This window comes from Pyrus communis, chromosome 15 (genome assembly GCF_041283825.1).
Source record: "Pyrus communis isolate YQ-2024b chromosome 15, ASM4128382v1, whole genome shotgun sequence".
Taxonomy (NCBI): Eukaryota; Viridiplantae; Streptophyta; class Magnoliopsida; order Rosales; family Rosaceae; genus Pyrus; species Pyrus communis.
In genome coordinates this window covers 1675370-1694152 of record NC_142579.1, presented here as the reverse complement: position 1 = coordinate 1694152, position 18783 = coordinate 1675370, and the positions used below count along the sequence as shown (strand labels likewise).

The following is an 18783-nucleotide window of genomic DNA, read 5'->3' as shown; positions in this document are numbered from 1 at the left end:
GTGATTGGTTATTAGCAGCAGCGAAGTCTTGTTCAATGATAGATGTCTGGGAATAGTAATGGAGACAGAGAGAGTGTAATGGTAGTAGAGAGAGAAGAGAGAAACGGTAGTAGAGAGAGACAGGGACGGAGCCACATGGGACCGCTAGGCCTAGGCCTATTCTGCAATGTACATGTGTGTGTTTGTGTGTCTGCCACTCCTTACAGCTAGTACTGCAAATGATGAGTGGAATTTGACTATACAATCTCCTCATGGGTGCGGAACTTGTGTTTGTCAACGACCAATTTTGGTTTTTTGAAACTAATAGCCTTCTCTTTCTTTTTCTTTTTTCAAAGCTAAACCATATAAAACCTAGTTTTTTTTTTTTTTTTTTTTTTAATTTTTTTTAATTTTTTTTTTTATAATATATATTTTATTTTTTAAGCTAAACCATATAAAAACTAGTTTCTTTTTCTATCAGTTCATAAAACCAAACTTATTTACCATATTAAGGTGTAGCATTTTTCTTCAATGTTAGGTACTGAGCGATATGAAAAATGAACAGCTAATAAGACTAAAAATAGAAAATTTAACAATTATAAAAATAAAATCTAACGGCTAAAATAGTTGTAGCACCTGATTACCACGTATATTGAAGGCGGACCCGAAATGCTAAGTTTCATTCTACATGGGAGGTGGCGAAACATAATGTTACAAACTTGGTAAAACAGAACATGTCATAAAAATCATCTTTCTTTCATCTAATTTGAGCAAAAATACATGATATGAGCACATATGCTCATACTTGCAGATGTTCTATCACGAGCTCAGAATTTTTTTGGACAACAAACGAAAAATCCCTCTTAAGGAACAAATCCACACTCAGATCTGCAAGCCTAGAACTCCAGTTCTATGTAAACTGATCCTGTTGGACGCTTAATAGGAATCGCTATATCAGATATCCTGTGTTCAATCAAGCGCCACTGGTAGCCTCACCGGCCTTTTTCTTCTCCCTTTTCTTCTTGTTTCGCAATGCATTCTTGCTCAACGTCCTTCATTAAATTAGCACGAACAAGCATTTCATAAGAATATGAAAATCCAATTCATTAAGGGATGAGGAAACAAGAAAAATTATGTGGGTACTTACTCCGTAGGGCTCTCTCCAAACAGCTGCCGGTAAAGAATCATCGAAGTCATCAGCATCACATCAAGCAAATCGTTCATTACGACAAAAATTAATAGACCAATGCAAATTGAAACCAACTTAGACAGATAGAAACCAATACAAGTCATGTATACCTGAGCCTGAACAGCAGCGGCAACCTTAGCGTGTGGGGGCCGATATGCAGCTGGCTTTTGTGCAGGAGGGTTGCTAGTGCTAGCTTTTACAGAAGTTTGAGAATTTTTTGACCTTTCTCCTGAAAAAATTTATCCAAGTTTTTCAGCGAACTACAAAACATACAGGTAAAATTCAAATCCACAATCAACTAAGTTTGAGAATTCTACACGAGAGCAACCTTGATGTTTCGTTTCTACGACTTTTAATGACTCAATGGACTTGACAAGTTCGCCAATGTCACCGAATCTGTCTGGTGACTCTGGTTTCCAATCAGCCTGAACAAATAGTTGGCGCCACCAAAGAAAGGAAAAGGTCAGTCAGGTGTGAGCAAAATAAGAGAGTTGTATTATAAGAGCACCCCCAATGGAGGCTAGATCCTCCTTGAGGCTACCAAATTTATAGACCAAGTAGGAAAATTCATCCCCAATGGGGGTGCAAAACTCACCTGGTACAACTTGTCAAACATCTTCTTGAAGAATAATGATCCGTTGTAGTGGAAAATCTTAATCCTTCAATGCAGAGAAAAAGAATATGAAGTGGTTAACTGGTAAATAAGATTCTTTGAAGTAGAAACAGCAGACTAAGTATGCAATCAAACAGGCATGAAAGAATGTGCGCACACCACCAACGTAATATGCAAGAGATGAGTAAATATGCTCAGTCTGTCGTTGCCGCTTTCTCAAATGAAACATTTCAAATTGATACAAAAGTGAGAATAGATTTCTTTTTTTCGGTCGGGAAGCTGATGGTAGTCTATAACATAATGATGAACAAATTTTGTGCCCATACATAGAAGAGTATGGTAGATAATCACAACTTGGAAATTGATAATCCGTTAAAACACGAGCGAAATTCTAGATAGGCAAATGGTAGAACTGTTTTAGTGCAGTTCAATGAAGTGCAGTACTGTATACTTGGCCCTCTTTCAAACCCCAAAAATCCACGTAACAGTAAACATACCCATTGTCAACTTGTAGTCTGGGAGCTGTTGTTGCAGTCATGAAATAACGTCCATCTGGAGACCATTCGCTTGTCACAGACAGTTCAGCTCTAGTTGTCCCAAGCTGTTTCTTCTCTATATAGTCCCAAAATGCCTGTGAGGTAAACAAAAGACAAATCGACTTGAGAAATCATAATCAACATATGATGTCTTTATCATCTTTGGCAGGCCATAAAAAGATGAAAAACCAGTAAAAATAACATACGATGAATTTCTTGCATAAAATGTAAATATGGTGAGGAGGACTGCTATCTCAAAAGTTCAAAACAGCAAACAGTACTAAATCAATAACATACCATATCACCAGGTAAGTTACCAAAGCCTGCCAAACACAGAACTGCAAACCAGATAATTAAGGCCACAAATATAGACTCTCAGTTTTGTCTCCTCTGAGAAAGAAATATAATTATCTTACGTTATACTGCATTACTTATTATATTCTCTTAAGTTATGATATGCTCCCAGGTTCTTGGTCACCTTTTCCACTCTTTCATTCGCTAGTTATTTTCCATGTGTCTACAAGTTACTGAACTTACTCAAAACTAGCATATTACTAATGTTCTCAAGAAGTAAGTCACAATTGTCGAGGATACATTTTCCCTTTGGATTCCATCGGATAGTATTGTATGGACCTGTTCCAAGCTCAAGAAGAGGATTGCACTTCTTGTCAAACACGGTAGCTTTTGCAGGCATGACTAATACCGTTGAAGGAACAAACAAACTCCGAGCATTTAAAAAAAGATTACAGTACTGGTAAGCTGAAAATATAAACAAAATTACAATAAAAATGCACATAGAAATTAGCATTCAAACCCGAACAAAAGGAAATATGGCACTAAACCTTCTTGCTATTGCAATAATTCTAAATAACCAGTATAGGTTGAATGAAATGTTTTTCAGAAAACGGGATGCACAAGTAGAGCCCCTACTCAAAATATCAGCTAACATGTCCAGATAATGTTGATCCATCAAGAATAATTTAAAACCTAGAGTGAAATTCACCTCAATATTCTGATGCTTAGTTTCATCACAAACAATATGTATTAAACATTTTGAGTCTTCAATATATTCCTGTTAAGTTGTCTCTTCAAGACAACGAAAAGGGAAATAAAAGGATACAGCCATAAACTACGGCAAATTCTGATCCAGAATGTGACCACTGAACATCATGAACAGGCCCTTCTTTACCTGCCAAATATTTAAGGATAATTACGCTGCAGGCAGTTAAATACTAATTTTAATTTACAATTGAAGTTGGAACATACGAAGAGGTACAAGTCCTTCATGGCTCCCATCTGTTGTTAAGTAATTGAGCTTTGATTCCCCATAGTAACTCTGATTGGTTTTATCAACATCCGACTGCACCAAAACTAAAAGCCCAGTTGAGCCATTGTTCCAGTTCAGTTGTACTGTTGAACATCGGAAGAAACTCCGTCGAGCAACAGGTTGACTCTGTGGATCTTTTCCACAAGCAAATATCTGGATACTGGCAGGAATCCCCTACATAAAGAAAGCTGAACTTAAAAGCTGAACCAAAAAACGAAGAATGAAAAAGTATAGGATATTAATGTAAGATATCAGCCATATTGCTATGTATACAAAAGTTGAGACTTGAGACTATATCTGCTGCTAAATGAATGATATTGCGTCCATTGATATGACAAATGTCACAAATCGAAGACACCGCATAGTTTCACAGTTTCTTGATACTGCACCCTTCCATGTTTGATATGCCAAAAAGTTAAATACTCTGAATTGAAAGTAGTCTCTACAATGAAGTTATCGACCAAAGGGCACGAGTTTCTACCTTGGATTCTGGAACAAAAGCTGCCACATGGGAGCCGGGTGCCTTGGAAAGCTCAAGAGCAGCCACTCCAGGAACTCTTAGCCGATTTATAAATGCTTTAGAGAAATCCCCAACATCAAAAAATTGTATCTCATTTGTCGCCAGTCGACAAGCAACTGCTTCATCAGAGCTGAATTTAATTGAGGGCCTGAAGAGCATAGACTTTTACAATTAACACACATTTCACATGACAGCAAAAAGACATATACCTAATTCTATAACATGAATTATTAGACAATGTAAAACAATGTGCACCACACCATGTAGCTTTTGTCATGTTCTTTTGGTGTTGATGATAAACGGAATCACCAGTGTCCGTCCTCCATAAGGTGACATTCTTGTCCTGCGGGGTTGAGAATTTTTGGAACGTTTGAAGATAAGTTCCACGTGGGGACAAGGCAGCTGCAAGAACATTTGGGATTTGGAAAGATCTGATCTCCCTGTAGCTGGTACAGTCATATATGCTAATCACTGAATCAGATTTTATCACCATGAGCGTCGATCCATCTTCACTGAATTTGGTACTTGTGCAAGAAACATTTTCAAGCTTGACACCGGGTTGCCCATTGCTAAACGGGGGCCCATTCCAGAGTGAGAATCCTTCTGGTCCTCGAACTGTGATAGAGGTGAAAGGAAAATAAGACATACAGGACACAGCCAGCTACCTAGTACTAAACGAAACATATGATTTCAGTACCTAAGATATCCAAAAGCGGGGCAGGTTCTGCAGTTGCCATATGAAGCTGACAGATGTATATTTCAAAGAGAGATTACCCTGTTGATGAAAGTTTCAAACAAGTGGTTTACGGGTTAGATGTATACAGAACAATCTTGGCTTTTTAGGCCAATGGAAGAATCCTGCTTAAATAATATAATTCTGCTAGCAATGGATTGCCTTGGTGATTAGGGTCTTCCTCTTCAACCTAGTGCGTCGCGGATTCAAACACTACCCCGCCCCAAAACCCCACAACCCCTTAGCGTAGCTTAAAGTAGTAACATCACTAGTAATAGCGAAAATTATATATCTGTTCCAAATGAATAAAAACCAAACGGATAAATTCCAAATCTCGAATTAAATCTCCTTTCTAAATGTGATGCTACTCTCTACATTGTTCTTGTCCTCTAATTTAGCTCAGTCTATCAAAAACAAAAACGAAAACTTCTTAAGAAATCAACCAAACGCTAGGAAACCGAAAGCGCTACTATTACATCATTTCTCTGCAACCAAACGGCGCCTAATTCATCTTCAACATCTAGGGTTTATACATCGATATATATATATATATATATATATATATATATATATATAGGGTTTATACATCGATTTATATATGTATTTATATTCCATTAACGAAAACAAAATAAGAAAATAGAACAACAGAAATTCACCTGCTATTGCTGCTGGGAAGAGACGAGGAGAAGCCACCAATTCCAAACATCTAAACCCAGCAACCCAGCAAACACACAGTTAAACAGTCGTACAGATACACAGAGCTTACATTTTTGGGGTGGGGTGACAAGCATTTGGGCTTTTCCTTTTAGGCTTTCAAATTTTATTTGGGCCTCATAAACTATTACTTAGTAGGCGTGTTAAATGTTAAAATAATCATTGTGTTTTACTCGGTTAATTTAGTTCTCGTATTTTCAATTTGATCAAATTGGTCTCTATGTTTACATTCATTAACCAATTCAATACATTTCGTTAAAAGACAGTTAAAATTGACATGTCCTAAATCGCATAGTACTCAAGTGAATTGAACAAAACATCAATTTAAGCATATTTTTAAGCGGTGAGTGTTATCAAGACTTTGAGCATAGGAGCAAAAATATTCTCTTTTTACATACACATTTCATGGGGCTTTTGACTCAATTTTTATGTACCATTTGATTCGGGTTCAAAAATATGTTACCACCTCATGTGATCCAAAACGGCTTAAAAAAAAAAAGATCAGTATGTCATGATTATTATTATTATTATTATTTTTTTGTCAAAGAATGTCATTAATTTGGGATAGGTCCTATAATTAAATACCAAAAAAAAAAAAAATGATGAGATAGTAGACAAATATTTTAATTCTTTAAGATGGGCCGGACTGTGGAAATTACATCGCAACCGACCGTAGATCCTAAAACCCTTAAACCCGCGTATTATCCAAACTGCGACCCGAAAAGCTTCATCATCAGAAGAAGAAGGGTTGTGAGGGAAGGAGGCAGTGACCTCTCCTCCTTTGTGTTCCTCCTCTATCACAATTTACAACTCTACGCCGCAAGGTACGATATCTTCCTCTCAGCTTTTTGTGTTCATGGCGATTAATGTCATAAATTTCGCTCTCTGATTTTTCCTGTTTTCGAATGTAATTTGAAAGTCTTCAAAATTTTCAAATAAATTCGTTTATTTTTTGGTGAATTCATGTGTTTCCAAATTTTTTTGCTTGGATTTTCAGAACCCATAAAACCCGTTTCTTTCCGTGAATTTTTAGGACCCTTTGCGGTTTTCTGTCATAATTTGGGATTTATTTCTCATATATATGGTTGTGTTGCTAGAATGGGCATTGGACAATGCAGTGGTTATTTTGAATTTTACTTGGTTTTGTTGCATTGTTTCTGGTTATTATGTAATTGGGCATGTCATGCTATCCGGTTCTTAAATTAGTATTCAAATTTTTCGATAAATTCATATAAGCTAATTGTTCGATGAAACTTGAAGAATGTTAGTTTAGGTGTTTGAAGCTTCATGTGAGAGTTACAAGGCACCCGGAGGTTATTTTCAGAGGATGAACACCGTTCAGATAACATCCTGCCAACCTAGCAACTATTTCAGGAACCCATCTCAATCTCTCCGTCTCTCTTCTAATCTGTATTTTCTTCCAAACCGTGCTAAATGTCTCGTTGGAGCTTCATGGAAACCAAAACGTAATGCACGAATTCAGCAACAATGCATGGCCGTGCTGAAGAACCAGCAATGCGGGGTCGTATCTAAGTACCACCGATCTGCACCTGTCTGCTTATTGGGTGGCAAGGGAAAGAATGAAAGTGGTGATGAGGTAGGAGACCTTTCCGCAGGTTGCTATAAAATACTTGAGTTATTTATGCTATGGAAATTTCATGTGATTGACTAACTGTCTTAAGGTTTCTGCCTTTCCATATTGATATTGATTCACATGTCCCCTAGGAACCTTCTGATCTGCCCCACCTAAATTTTTTATGATTCCGGTGCTTTTTCATAGAGATTGATGTATTGTTCTGCTTGGGGTCAATTTTGTGCCTTTCAGATGCCTTATTGAATGCAAGCAGTTTCAGAGACACAAATTTTTGTCTGCTACTTGCTCTTTTATGGCTATGAGTAAAAAGAAAATTCCTACATTTTCCTCTCATGTATCCTGGTTGTCGTTGTGACGTTTCTTCCTTGGGTTTGAGATTATGCTTTATATGCATTTTTATTGAATTTATCATGATTTTTTCGTTTTTTTCCTAGTCAAAGTCAAGTTTATAGAGTAACTGGTGCGTGGGCATTGAGGGGATGAATTATTATTTATTTTGTGGAATATATATGAAAATATGGGCCATAATTATAAAAGAAGAAGAGTTGAGAAGCCATGCTCATTAACTTCTGCAAGTATGCAAATGCATCCCGGTGATACTTTTCTCTCACTGCACTTCTTAATGCAAACAGGGTTCCCCCTGGAAGGCTCTTGAGAAAGCAATGGGTAATTTCAAAAAGGAAGGGTCAATAGAGGATGTGCTACGTCTTCAGATTGAAAAGAATGAATTCTTTGAAGAGAAAGGTGGGGGCAGAGGTGGCAGAGGTGGCAAAGGAAGTGGCGGTGGCGGCGGTGGTGATGGTTTAGGTGGCTCTGGTGGATCAGAGGGTGAAGGCTTTTCTGGAATCATGGATGAAACACTGCAAGTGGTTCTAGCAACTGTTGGTTTTATTTTTCTGGTAATAATCCCGCACTTTTGCTGTTTCTTGATCAGGCGTTGTGTTTATGTCTTGTGTTTTACCATTTTACCCTCATCAATAAATTATCTTCTTCTAACTGTTTTTTTAGCAAAGGATGATATAGGATTTTCAAGAAGCAATGATGTCATTGAATATTCGAGTATAACAGTTATGATTTCTGTTTTAATTTCTTCAACGCGATGGTTTGAATAATGTGCTTTAGTTAAGACTTAAGAGGTTCAAGTTGATGCCCATGGAAAGACATTTCTCAAGGCCTTTACACTTTCACCTCTTTTTGTTCATTTAGGGTGGGAAATGGGAAAACAATGAAGCTTTAGGGAGAGTGCTGGGTGGGGGAAACAGCTTCTGTAACCATTTTTTTTTCACTCGTACAAATTATCTGATTTTGATACTGCTTTCGATGCAACGTTGTGTCTAAGTCCGTCCGTCCGTCTAATCCTCTGACTGTTAACAGAATTGTTGGATTGTTTTCATAAAGTTGTTGGTTTGTTTAGAAAATGTTTTACTGGTTCCCTCTCATGCATTTCGAAGTTTTTAGTACCTTTTAAAATACTAGTCTTAGGTTCCATTATTGTTCGTTGGAGGATGAATACTTGTAATATGGTTTAGAGGAGATGGTTGTCTTGGCGCCTTTGATTCCATAGGTGTATGTGTAATCGTTTGCTGCTTTATTGGTCATTGCTCTGTCCTTGTGGTAGAGATCATTTAGGCAGTCTAATGAACTTGGATATTCCAGTTTCATGCAAGGCCTTACTGTGTGAGTGGTATAAGTTCTTCGGAGGGAGACAGAATGGTATGGTGCAGGGATGATGCTGTGATGGAAGTTTTTTGGCGTTGTGGATGGAAACGAATATGATGATTTTTTACCAGAGCTAGTGGGCGAGGAGGTGGATCACTTGTGGGATAGGGTTAGATTTAGAGTGTCGGTGTCTTCAGCGTTCAGAGATAATTCTTGTCAGGCTATTTTATTGTTCCGACTGGAGTGCTTCTGTGCAAAGCCTATTAATTCTAATATATGCAACAAAAGCTAAGATAATTCTTTTGCCCAATAAGTGTTTACATTTCAAACTCGAACGGTTTTCTTGCAGTATGTTTACATCATCAATGGTGAGGAGATTACTCGGCTAGCAAAGGACTACATCAAGTTTGTGTTTTCAGGGTCCAAGAGTATCCGTTTGACGCGTGCAATGCAAAAGTGGGGAAGTTTCTTCCGCACGTTGACTGAGAAGAAGGAATATGATAAGTTCTGGTTGGAGAAGGCCATTCTCACTACTCCAACTGCATATGATACGCCTGAAAAGTACCGTAATCTTCTTAGATCTAATTTAGAGCCAGATTCAGATGATGATGACGATGAATAATCCAATTCACATTGTATAAACCCTTTCCTTCGACGTTGTTTCATTTCCCGTTTATTTCGGAGGATTGTATCATTTTCCTGTTTATAGCTTTTGACAGTTGAGATCCTAAAATAATAAAGTTGTAGCTTTTACTGCAAAACCTGCATTTACCAAGCATTCCTAATACAATGCAGCAAGATTTTGAACATACTCTCCTCCGTCGTCGTTCAATCAAGCTTGAAAATCAGCTCCGACTGTTCAATTTACGCAAGTTATTGCAGCGGTACAGGTTATTGCCAATAACCCCCAAGATGTTTCAATTTCAACGAAAAAACTTGCATCTTTCAATCACCGACGCGAAAAAAGCTGTTTCCTCCATGAACACTAGCGACTTCCCATTTGAACACATTGCTGTTTGGGTGCCAGTAAGGAAATAAGAAGATGAAATTTGGCTGTCTATTTTGTTTGAGGTAACAACATTGTTCTGAATCATTTGTCACCGACCAGAGTCCCAAAGAATGGAAGAGGAAGCCTTCCAGATTCTCTCGTCCATGAGTGACGAGCTCTGCAACACCACATTGTGGTCCACTGCTTCAGCTACTACCAAAAGCACTTCCATCAAAAGCACTTTTCATATTTTTAAACACTTCCAAACACACCAGGATGGATAAGAGATATGAGGAAGACACGTTTAAAAGAAGTCGCACAAAATGAAAATTAAAAACCAAATACCCGACATAAGCTGCTATAACCATCGTGTGTGCATTTTTTGGCTAAATTGTAGAAATTTCATGCCACAATCTGCTCTACCATCCAACAAGATTAAAACAAAAGATTATATATCTGCAAAAATCTTCCTTCTGATTCATCCAAAATCATGAGAACCATATTCAGCAGATTACAGTTTGCGCTCAATTCCTATAAGCACAAAAAATTGGGAAATTTTCTTTTTCCTTTTTTTCCGATTCTAAATCCTCGAAAAAAAAGTTGAAATCGAAACATAAGCAAAAAATTAATTCCAGTTTCGCATGGGGCTGTACAGAAAAAGACTCCTTCAAACTCTCTTGGGTTTCTTTACACCTCCTTTCTTATCTGATTCTGCAGCCTTCTTCTTTTCCTTTCTCTCCCGCTTCTTTAAAGCTGTCATGTGAGCCTTTAGGACAGTTGCATATGACGATTGGAAGCGCTGGTGTTCCTTCGGGCCAACCTTCTCAATTGAATTCCAATTAAAAAACGTTAGCCAATTACACTAACATATAAACCCAAAATCAAGAACCATCGTCTTCGGGATTTATGCTTTAGTTAGCATGTGTGTTTAGTTTCATACCACTGTATGTTTTATTAATTTTAGCAAAATCATGTTTCTCACCAAATGAAGAAGAACCCAGCTTATAATTACAAAAATACAGCAATTAACGGTCACCGCTTTAAGGATATAGAGATTTATGTGTAGTAGGAAGAGTAATTAACACTTTAAGGAGGCAATTAACAAAAAAGTATACCACTATTGGTATGGTATTGCATGTTTAGAATGGCTTTTACCATTTGTTTTACTCTTAGCATCAGGACTCAACTATTGCTTTACTGGAAAATAAGCAAAATAAGCAAAATCAGCAAGACAACAACGATACATCAAAAGCTATAACAGCAAAGATCAAGCTCACGCAAAATGCTTCACAACTCAGAACATATAACAAGCGCACGCAAAATGCTTCACAACTCAGAACATATAGCTCACAGTCGTTTCCACCATTAGCTAATAAAAATAACTTCCCTGCCAATGCTGAAGAACCTATTACACTGATTTTCAGAGGACTTGTGTGTTAAAGGCTTAGTGCTATGAAAAAATAAATATAGGATGTTTTACTATGGTAATAAAACAAAACCAAAACCCCCCAAGGGCTTAGACACACGCACACACACGCAATGGGAATCTAAAGGCAATTAGTCTCAGTTTTAAATCAAATTGTGGTTCATGTTTCATGAAGTACGTGGAAAACGTATGACCAAGGGGCAAAAATACATACCGAAGTAGAAATTGTCTTATTCCCAAGTGTTGCACGAATAAGGCATCGGTAATCAATTTCTTCACCGGCAGTTTTCATTTTATTCCTCTGCACCTTAGACTTCATGGATGCTGAATACACACAAGATTGAAAAATACTTAACACATTGTAATAAAACAACCCAAATATCCACAAATCCCACTAAAAATAAAAAGGAAACTTGCGCACATACATCGTTTAAAGGTAACCCAAACGGAACCTTTCTCGGTGCTTTTCTCGAACATGCTAGTAAGTTCGTTAAGAAACGGATCCGGCTGTAAAAGAACCTACAACAAGAACAAAGAAACCGTATCCCGAATAATCTCTTCAGTCAAAATACAAGACATAACCACACAAAAAATGAATCAACCGAACAAAATAGCATCCCGCAGGGAATGCACAATCATCACCATTAGATTATACCCTTCTTACAGATTTCACAAACAAATCATGGTTTCTGCATAAGGGGTTCGTTGACTCGATTAGGATCAACAACTTTATTAATATTTAAATTAAAACGAAGGAACCAACAAAAAAAACCCAGTTAACATACAACAAATTGTTTGAGTAGATGAATCCAAACACAAGAAAACCAGGAAAATTGAAGGAAACCCATGTGAGTAGATGAATCCACAAATTTATACACAATCGAAGCGAAAGAGAAAGAGAAATTGAAGATACGATACCATTGTTTGATTGCGGAGAAGAATGCCTCTTATTACTTCGATGCGATCGGGGGAGGGATGCTTAAACCCTAGAAAATCAACCTGTCAAGTGTATATAACGATCGGAGAAGCGCCTGAGCTGCGAGGAGCTGTGTATATATAGTGGAGTAACCCCGCAAGGCAGCTTTTAATAAACCGACAAACTTGGGCAATGGGCTTCTCTCGCGCTAAATTTACTCTTTTCTTTGGCCCAAAACTTATTTTCTTAGGCCAGCATCTGGTATGGCTACGGACCAAAAATCGGAGCATTAGGAGGATTCTTATAGGATTCTAGGATTCTTCAATCACATCTGTTCATCATACATCGTACGGTAAAAAATTATTATAATTTTTTATTTAAAATTAAATATAAACTGTACATGACAAAAACTGGCCGCACGATGTATGATAAACGGATGTGATTGGAGGATCCCCGAGATCCTCACAAAGAGGATCTGGCGAGGATCCTCTCTCAATATGTGGGATTGCTTAAGAGCCGTTCAATAAAATCAGAAGGTTAATTTTAAAACTTGGTTTTATCTTAGGAAACTTTAACGAAAAGTTCCCGGTACTGTTCATTTTAACGAAAAACCACATTTTTACACTAAAAAGTCAATCATTGTACTATTCATTTTAACCTTATTTTGTCCTTATGGTTAAAAGTTAAAGTTTTCAAGCCCTTTTTGTTAATTTTCCTTTTATCTTATTGTATTGAATAATAATTTTAATTTCTCAAGAATTATTATGTCAAACTTGAAAACCAATTAGCAAGGAAAATAATTTTTTTATTGTGGCCAAAGTGAGCTGAAATTCTTTAGCCTTTTCAAATCACACTGGGGATTAGTCCTACTCTTCAGGGTGTGAGGTGTTAGAGTTCTGTGCCCTAAAATCCAATTTCACAATATTAAATATTATGTAACAACTTCATATTAATTAATTAATTAATAATAGGATAAGCTTTATTCATTCATGATTTTAGGTTTATATTGTAGTGACAATATACTATGAATGAGTCTATCGGGTTTAAGATATGGAAGCAATGTTCTAAACGATGGTTAGGGCAAAAAGACTTGTATTCCATTGTCTCTTAGTCCTTAAATAAAGTTACTAGCCGTTTGGAGAGTTAACTGGCCGTTGACTATCCTAAAAGGTCGGTGTACATCACATTAAGGTTAGCATGATCTTGTGCTACGCGTGTTGGACACGTGGTGGATATATAGATGCTTGTCTGCTGAACAAGTTCACTGAATACTAACTACCCAAAAAGCATAAACGTATGGATGCTTACCACATGTCAAACGTTACAAAACTTTATACTATATAATGCAAATAGTTCTCGGACTTGAGGTATCTTAGTATCTTGTGCTTATGGCTATGAACTTTGATTTCACCTTAAAGTCGTCACTACTTTGCAGGGCTCAATAGTGTGATACTTGAATTCATATGTATGACTATGAGATGCACGAATGCAAAATAAGGAATCTATTTCCTTTTGGTTGTTGTTCAATAGAAGGAGATATGCCTTGAAGCCACTTGAAGATCCATATCAAAAAATTTCGACCGAAGTACTTGTTGATCAAGCTATATTTGTAAAAACTGTTTCAACATGAGATGCATCATAGTGATGATCATAGATATCCATATATGATTGAGTGTAAATTCTCATATAAATCTTGATAGGGATATGGATGATAGAAGAACCAAATTGGATTATAACTACAATCAAGGTTCGAATGGTGTCATGATTATATTAGGAATACTTCTATCTGATCTGGCTACCCATGACATGTTGTTAGATGCCATTCATGGCTTGTTATTTATTTATTTCAATGCCAACTTCGGTTAGAACCTAAGAGGTCACACACCTATGATAGTACTAACAACGTTATATGGATGATCATAAGATATAATTAATTGTTAATTATATTGTATTAATTATTTGGGCCTATCAGACAACGTTTTAATTAAAAGGGCTTTAAGCTAAGGGTCCAAGTCACAAGCCCAAGTGACCAAATGAAAATGTGTGTGACGCAAGGAACGGCCCTTCGCGTCAAAACCCTAATAGGGTGCGGCAAGGACAAGTCCCTTGTGTTGTCTCATAAGCCCTAATGCAAAGATTTTTAGGAAAACTAACAAAAAGTTCAAAAAAAAAAAAAAACTTAGTTTTCATGAAAAAAGATAAATAAAGGTGTAGTGAATAGTACCAGTAAAGATAAAAATGTGGATTTTCGTTAAAAGTGAACAGTATCATGAATGTTTCGTTAAAACTCCCAAGATTTTTCCCTCAGAGAAAAGAGAAAAGGAACCCCAGCTGAAAAGTCCCTATGGTCTACCGCTTAACCTAATTGTTCCAAGTGAGTGATTCTGCTAGTACAATTGAATCTCTCACTCCATCATTCGTCAATGGTGTATTAATGTGGATACTTTAAGAGGCTCAATACTTAAGAAGCTTAATGTGATCAACCATGAAGAGAAAGAACACAAACACAATGATGATCTTACAAAGTGGCACACGCATGGCTAAAGAATCTTGTAAGTAATATTTTTCGTCATGTTTCTTTGTTGCTTTATCGATTATAATCAACCAGATATAAAATTGGGATAATAAATTGTATGTTATCTATTATATTTACTGTTATGTATTTAATTATTCGAATTATATTTATCCCAATTATATACCTAAAAACCCAACATGGGATACCTCAGGCTTTGGTAAAAAGAAAAACAGTATTTCATCCAGTAGTAGCATGGAGTTAGTATCCATCTTAACTGTTTGGATCAATTCTTGTGGCTTTTGTTATTGGATGAACTCCTCACTAATAATCAATGCTTGAAGAGGGCGTTGGTTGTTGATCCTTCGTGATTGGAGTCTGCGAGTCTATTGCGCTTGTATTTAGTGATTTTCCCATTGTTATTTAGGTATGGCAAAGTCTCAATGTTTCAATTTCATTTTTATAGCCAAGTTAGCCGAATTGAATTTGATTGATAATAAAAAAAAAATTCAGTAAATTAGATTGGCCGGTCCAGCTGTTGGTTTTTTGGTTGCTCTAATTTGGTTTTATTTATTTATTTTATTTATTTATTTTTTTAGTGTTACTCAGTATTTGGGATTTTCATTTGTAAGTAATAGATCTTATGTTTGACATCCGTGAATAATAAAGTTTTTTTTTAATACATCAATATTTTTACACTAAGGGAAGAGGGAGTTCGACTAAGCCACACAATGAGCAGCCTAATTTGGTATCGAATTCGCCTTCCACGAGATTCGAACCTAATATCTGTTACTTCCAAGTGAAGATAAATATCACCAAACCGTAATATTGAGTGTCAATAATAAAATTATTATGGTAAATATTATTTACGATGTGACTGTCTACTTTCTAGACCCTATGTAATAAGTTAATAGTTTAATTCCTCATTAATGTGTGTATAGGTGTTTTTTTTTTTTTTTTGGGTGATCTTCCATAGTAATTGTCACTCTCTCTCTCCTGCACAAAACTTGAGAAAGTCTCCATCTTGCCCGTTTCTTCGTCGGGAAAAAACTCCCTCCACCACTCTCTCCACTGCTATCCTCCACTGACTAACTTCACCACGCTCTCCACTGTTATCCTTCATTGACTAACTTCACCACGCTATATGCTGGTTCCTCAAATATACCCAGAAGGGACAAAACCCAAGGCCCCGAACCCCCTCTGCCGGCTTCTGAAAGTGCAGCCTCCCTCTTGTGCCAATCACCGAACCTAACAGACTCAAAGGTATTGTTGAAGATCAACACCAACCCAATTGGTGTTGAATGGTAATCTTGTCTTGGCCCAAGACAAGTGATCCAACCCAAAACCAATGCATGCAAATGCTAGACAATTCTAGCAATCTTTGTCGACAAAAGTAGTTGGAAAATTCCAGCAATCTAAGTTGGTTATCCACCTAAATATATAAGCTAAAAAATATACTATAAGGTAGTGTATGAATATTGCAAAGCCCATGTCAGTGGGCTGATTGTAGAAAAACCTATAACCATCACAAATGTGTGACTATTATGTAATGCCCATGTCGGTGGGCAATTGGAGTCTGCAAAACACCACCTATAAATAGGTGTGTGATGTTGTGAAATTAGTGTAACCAAGGAGAAGTAAGAATCAAGAGAGAGCTAAGTCGGAGTGTGAGTGGTCTAGAGTATGTCTCTAGAAATAGTGAGTGTCATAGCTTCTAAGAGTGTCCTTAAGAATTTGTGTTGTAATATTTTGCGAGTTAATAGAAGTAATTTGTTTACTTGTGTTGTCTTTCCAACACTTATGTTAGATTTGTGTACTCTAAGTTTTTCCTCAACAATTGGTATCAGAGTTGTACGATTAGGGACCGTCTCTAGTGAAGCTTTTGAGAATCATGAGAAGTTTAGTACTTCGCAAGATTATTGGTTAATCTTGTTTGACTTATTGAAGCTTTGCCGACATGATGGGAGACCTTCAAGTTGTTAAAGGAATCAAGAAGTTGAACAACAAAAATTACAACACATGGGCGATGTGTATGGAATCTTACCTACAAGGCCAAGATCTTTGGGATGTCGTCGGTGGTAATGAAGTTACGCAGCCGGATGAAGACACTAGCGACACTTTGCAGAAGTGGAAGATCAAGGCAGGTAAGGCAAAGTTCGCCTTGAAAACCAAAGTTGAAGATGACATGTTGGAGCACATACGGAAGGTCAAGACACCAAAAGAAGCGTGGGACACCTTCGCCACACTCTTTTTAAAGAGGAATGATAGAAGACTGCAGCTTCTCGAGAATGAGCTATTATCAATGACCCAAAGGGACATGACGATTACCCAGTATTTCCACAAGGTAAAGTCTATTTGCCGTGAAATTTTTGAATTAGATCCTAGTGCTGCTATTGTAGAATCCAGGATAAAAAGAATAATTATCCATGGATTGAGACCCGAATATTGAGGCTTCGTTGCCATTGTACAAGGATGGCCAACCCAACCATCACTTGTTGAGTTTGAGAATTTGCTTGCTGATCAAGAAGCTTTGGCAAAGCAAATGGGAGGGGTCTCGCTAAAAGGTGAAGATGAAGCGCTTTACACCAAAAGTAAATCCAGCTTTAAACAGTGTGCTAGTGGTGGATCGAAAAGAAATGGTGACAAGGGAAAAGGTCATCAAGGAGGAAGGAGTTCTCGGCCAGGGGAAGCTCCAAAGTATCACAGCAACCGTGGTTAGTCCCAGAATAATAAAAGGTTTGAGGGCAAGTGCTACAATTGTGGAAAGAAAGGCCATATGGTGAAGGATTGCTGGTTCAAAAAGCCCGCAGAAAGTAACGTCGCCAATTCAAAGAAGAAAAATGAAGATGATTGGGACACCATAGCATATCTAGCTATGAAGTAAGAATGGAACGCTGAATCATCGTCTTGGTGGTGCTTAGAAAATGAAGTGTTGTCTGACTTGAGAGAGATTGAAGATACGTTGCAGGAGAAAATAGAAGACCAATATGCCCAAGTCCAATCAAGTCAATATGAGCCTGAAGATTTGCTTGCTAAAGACAATGTCGAGCAAGAAGTGCCTAAGAGTCCTTGGCAAATTGGTGTGTATCAACAACCGGAAAAAGAAAAACCTAGTGAAGTGGAAGTATCAACTCCACGATCACAACTAAGGAGGTCAACGAGAATATCGAAGCCAAATCCCATATACGTCAATGCAGCCATAGAAGAAAAAGCAGCTAAACCTGAGTGGTTCAAAGTTGGGAAAAGAGGTCATTGCAGCGAAATCAAGCTCGAAATCCAGTGCCAAAGCGAAGAGATGTGAAACCCATATCATGCAAATGGGTGTGCAAGAAAAAGCTTCGTCAACTCGGCATGGAGGAAAAAATGAGCTGGTGCTGAGGGGGAGTGTCGAAGATCAACACCAGCCCAATTGGTGTTGAATGGTATTCTTGTCTTGGCTCAAGACAAGAGATCCAACCCAAAACCAATGCATGCAAATGCTCAAAAATTCTAGCAATCTCTGTTGGCAAAAGTAGTTGGAAAATTCTAGCAATCTAAGTTGGTTATCCACCTAAATATCTAAGCTAAAGAATATACTAGAAGGTAGTGTATGAATATTGCAAAGCCCATGTTGGTGGGCTGATTGTAGAAAAGCCTAGAACCATCACAAATGTGTGACTATTATGTAATGCCCATGTTGGTGGGCAATTGGAGTCGGCAAAACACCACCTATAAATAGGTGTGTGATGTTGTGAAATTAGTGTAACCAAGGAGAAGTAAGAATCAAGAGAGAGAGAGTGTGTCATAGCTTCTAAGAGTGTCTTGAGAATTTGTGTTGTAATATTTTGTAAGTTAATACAAGTAATTTGTTTATTTGTGTTGTCTCTTCAACACTTATGTTAGAGTTGTGTACTCTAAGTTTTTCCTCAACAGGTTTACCTTGTTTTCCATCCTTTCGGTTTGATATAACTAAGCTCTATTCGGCCCGGAGCATTGATTCCCCATAACGAATAGGCTAGCTCAATTGCCTATCCTGTGCTCGACCCCAATTCCTCGGCAGCACCTCGAGGTGCATTTAGTTGTCTTACATGAGACTCG

General features: G+C 37.4%; 3 protein-coding genes across 5 annotated transcripts; 1 reads left to right on the top strand and 2 right to left on the bottom strand.

Annotated features, from left to right (window-relative positions):
* Positions 1–631: 631 nt before the first annotated feature.
* Positions 632–5704, bottom strand: LOC137735242 (Eukaryotic translation initiation factor eIF2A family protein). Its single transcript, XM_068474655.2, has 14 exons — positions 5554–5704; positions 4862–4939; positions 4425–4779; positions 4126–4312; positions 3584–3818; positions 3438–3506; positions 2912–3013; positions 2615–2655; positions 2279–2412; positions 1764–1827; positions 1497–1593; positions 1279–1397; positions 1127–1149; positions 632–1031 (listed from the first exon to the last, which is right to left on the bottom strand). The coding sequence occupies exons 2-14, from the start codon at positions 4899–4901 to the stop codon at positions 953–955; spliced, it is 1545 nt and encodes a 514-aa protein (XP_068330756.2). The 5' UTR covers positions 4902–4939; positions 5554–5704; the 3' UTR covers positions 632–952.
* A 566-nt stretch (positions 5705–6270) lies between these two features.
* On the top strand, positions 6271–9625 carry LOC137719470 (uncharacterized). 3 transcript variants are annotated; one of them, XM_068458518.2, is made up of 4 exons: positions 6271–6435; positions 6880–7208; positions 7838–8104; positions 9214–9625. In XM_068458518.2, exons 2-4 carry the CDS (start codon positions 6939–6941, stop codon positions 9484–9486), a joined length of 810 nt encoding a protein of 269 aa, XP_068314619.2. In that variant the 5' UTR covers positions 6271–6435; positions 6880–6938; the 3' UTR covers positions 9487–9625. The 3 variants fall into 3 exon arrangements, with proteins under 3 accessions (XP_068314619.2, XP_068314611.2, XP_088541801.1); XM_068458510.2 differs by having other exon boundaries at positions 6293–6435; positions 6872–7208; XM_088685675.1 differs by having other exon boundaries at positions 6299–6435; positions 6885–7208.
* A 662-nt stretch (positions 9626–10287) lies between these two features.
* Positions 10288–12335, bottom strand: LOC137708094 (signal recognition particle 14 kDa protein). Its single transcript, XM_068447089.2, has 4 exons — positions 12197–12335; positions 11704–11797; positions 11493–11602; positions 10288–10672 (listed from the first exon to the last, which is right to left on the bottom strand). Exons 1-4 carry the CDS (start codon positions 12197–12199, stop codon positions 10520–10522), a joined length of 360 nt encoding a protein of 119 aa, XP_068303190.1. The 5' UTR covers positions 12200–12335; the 3' UTR covers positions 10288–10519.
* Positions 12336–18783: the final 6448 nt, after the last annotated feature.

What these genes read in the sequence shown, in the direction of transcription:
- LOC137735242 (XM_068474655.2), bottom strand. Translation starts at nt 4,901, where the DNA reads ATGGCAACTGCAGAACCTGCCCCGCTTTTGGATATCTTAG. An exon ending in CTTTTGTTCCAGAATCCAAG is followed by an intron (nt 3,819 to 4,125) that starts GTAGAAACTCGT and finishes TTCTTTATGTAG; the next exon opens with GGGATTCCTGCCAGTATCCA. An exon ending in ATGGAATCCAAAGGGAAAAT is followed by an intron (nt 2,656 to 2,911) that starts GTATCCTCGACA and finishes TCTGGTTTGCAG; the next exon opens with TTCTGTGTTTGGCAGGCTTT.
- LOC137719470 (XM_068458518.2), top strand. Translation starts at nt 6,939, where the DNA reads ATGAACACCGTTCAGATAACATCCTGCCAACCTAGCAACTATTTCAGG. An exon ending in AGAATGAAAGTGGTGATGAG is followed by an intron (nt 7,209 to 7,837) that starts GTAGGAGACCTT and finishes TAATGCAAACAG; the next exon opens with GGTTCCCCCTGGAAGGCTCT. An exon ending in CTGTTGGTTTTATTTTTCTG is followed by an intron (nt 8,105 to 9,213) that starts GTAATAATCCCG and finishes GTTTTCTTGCAG; the next exon opens with TATGTTTACATCATCAATGG.
- LOC137708094 (XM_068447089.2), bottom strand. An exon ending in TTGGGTTACCTTTAAACGAT is followed by an intron (nt 11,603 to 11,703) that starts GTATGTGCGCAA and finishes GTGTGTATTCAG; the next exon opens with CATCCATGAAGTCTAAGGTG. An exon ending in ATAAGACAATTTCTACTTCG is followed by an intron (nt 10,673 to 11,492) that starts GTATGTATTTTT and finishes TCAATTGAGAAG; the next exon opens with GTTGGCCCGAAGGAACACCA.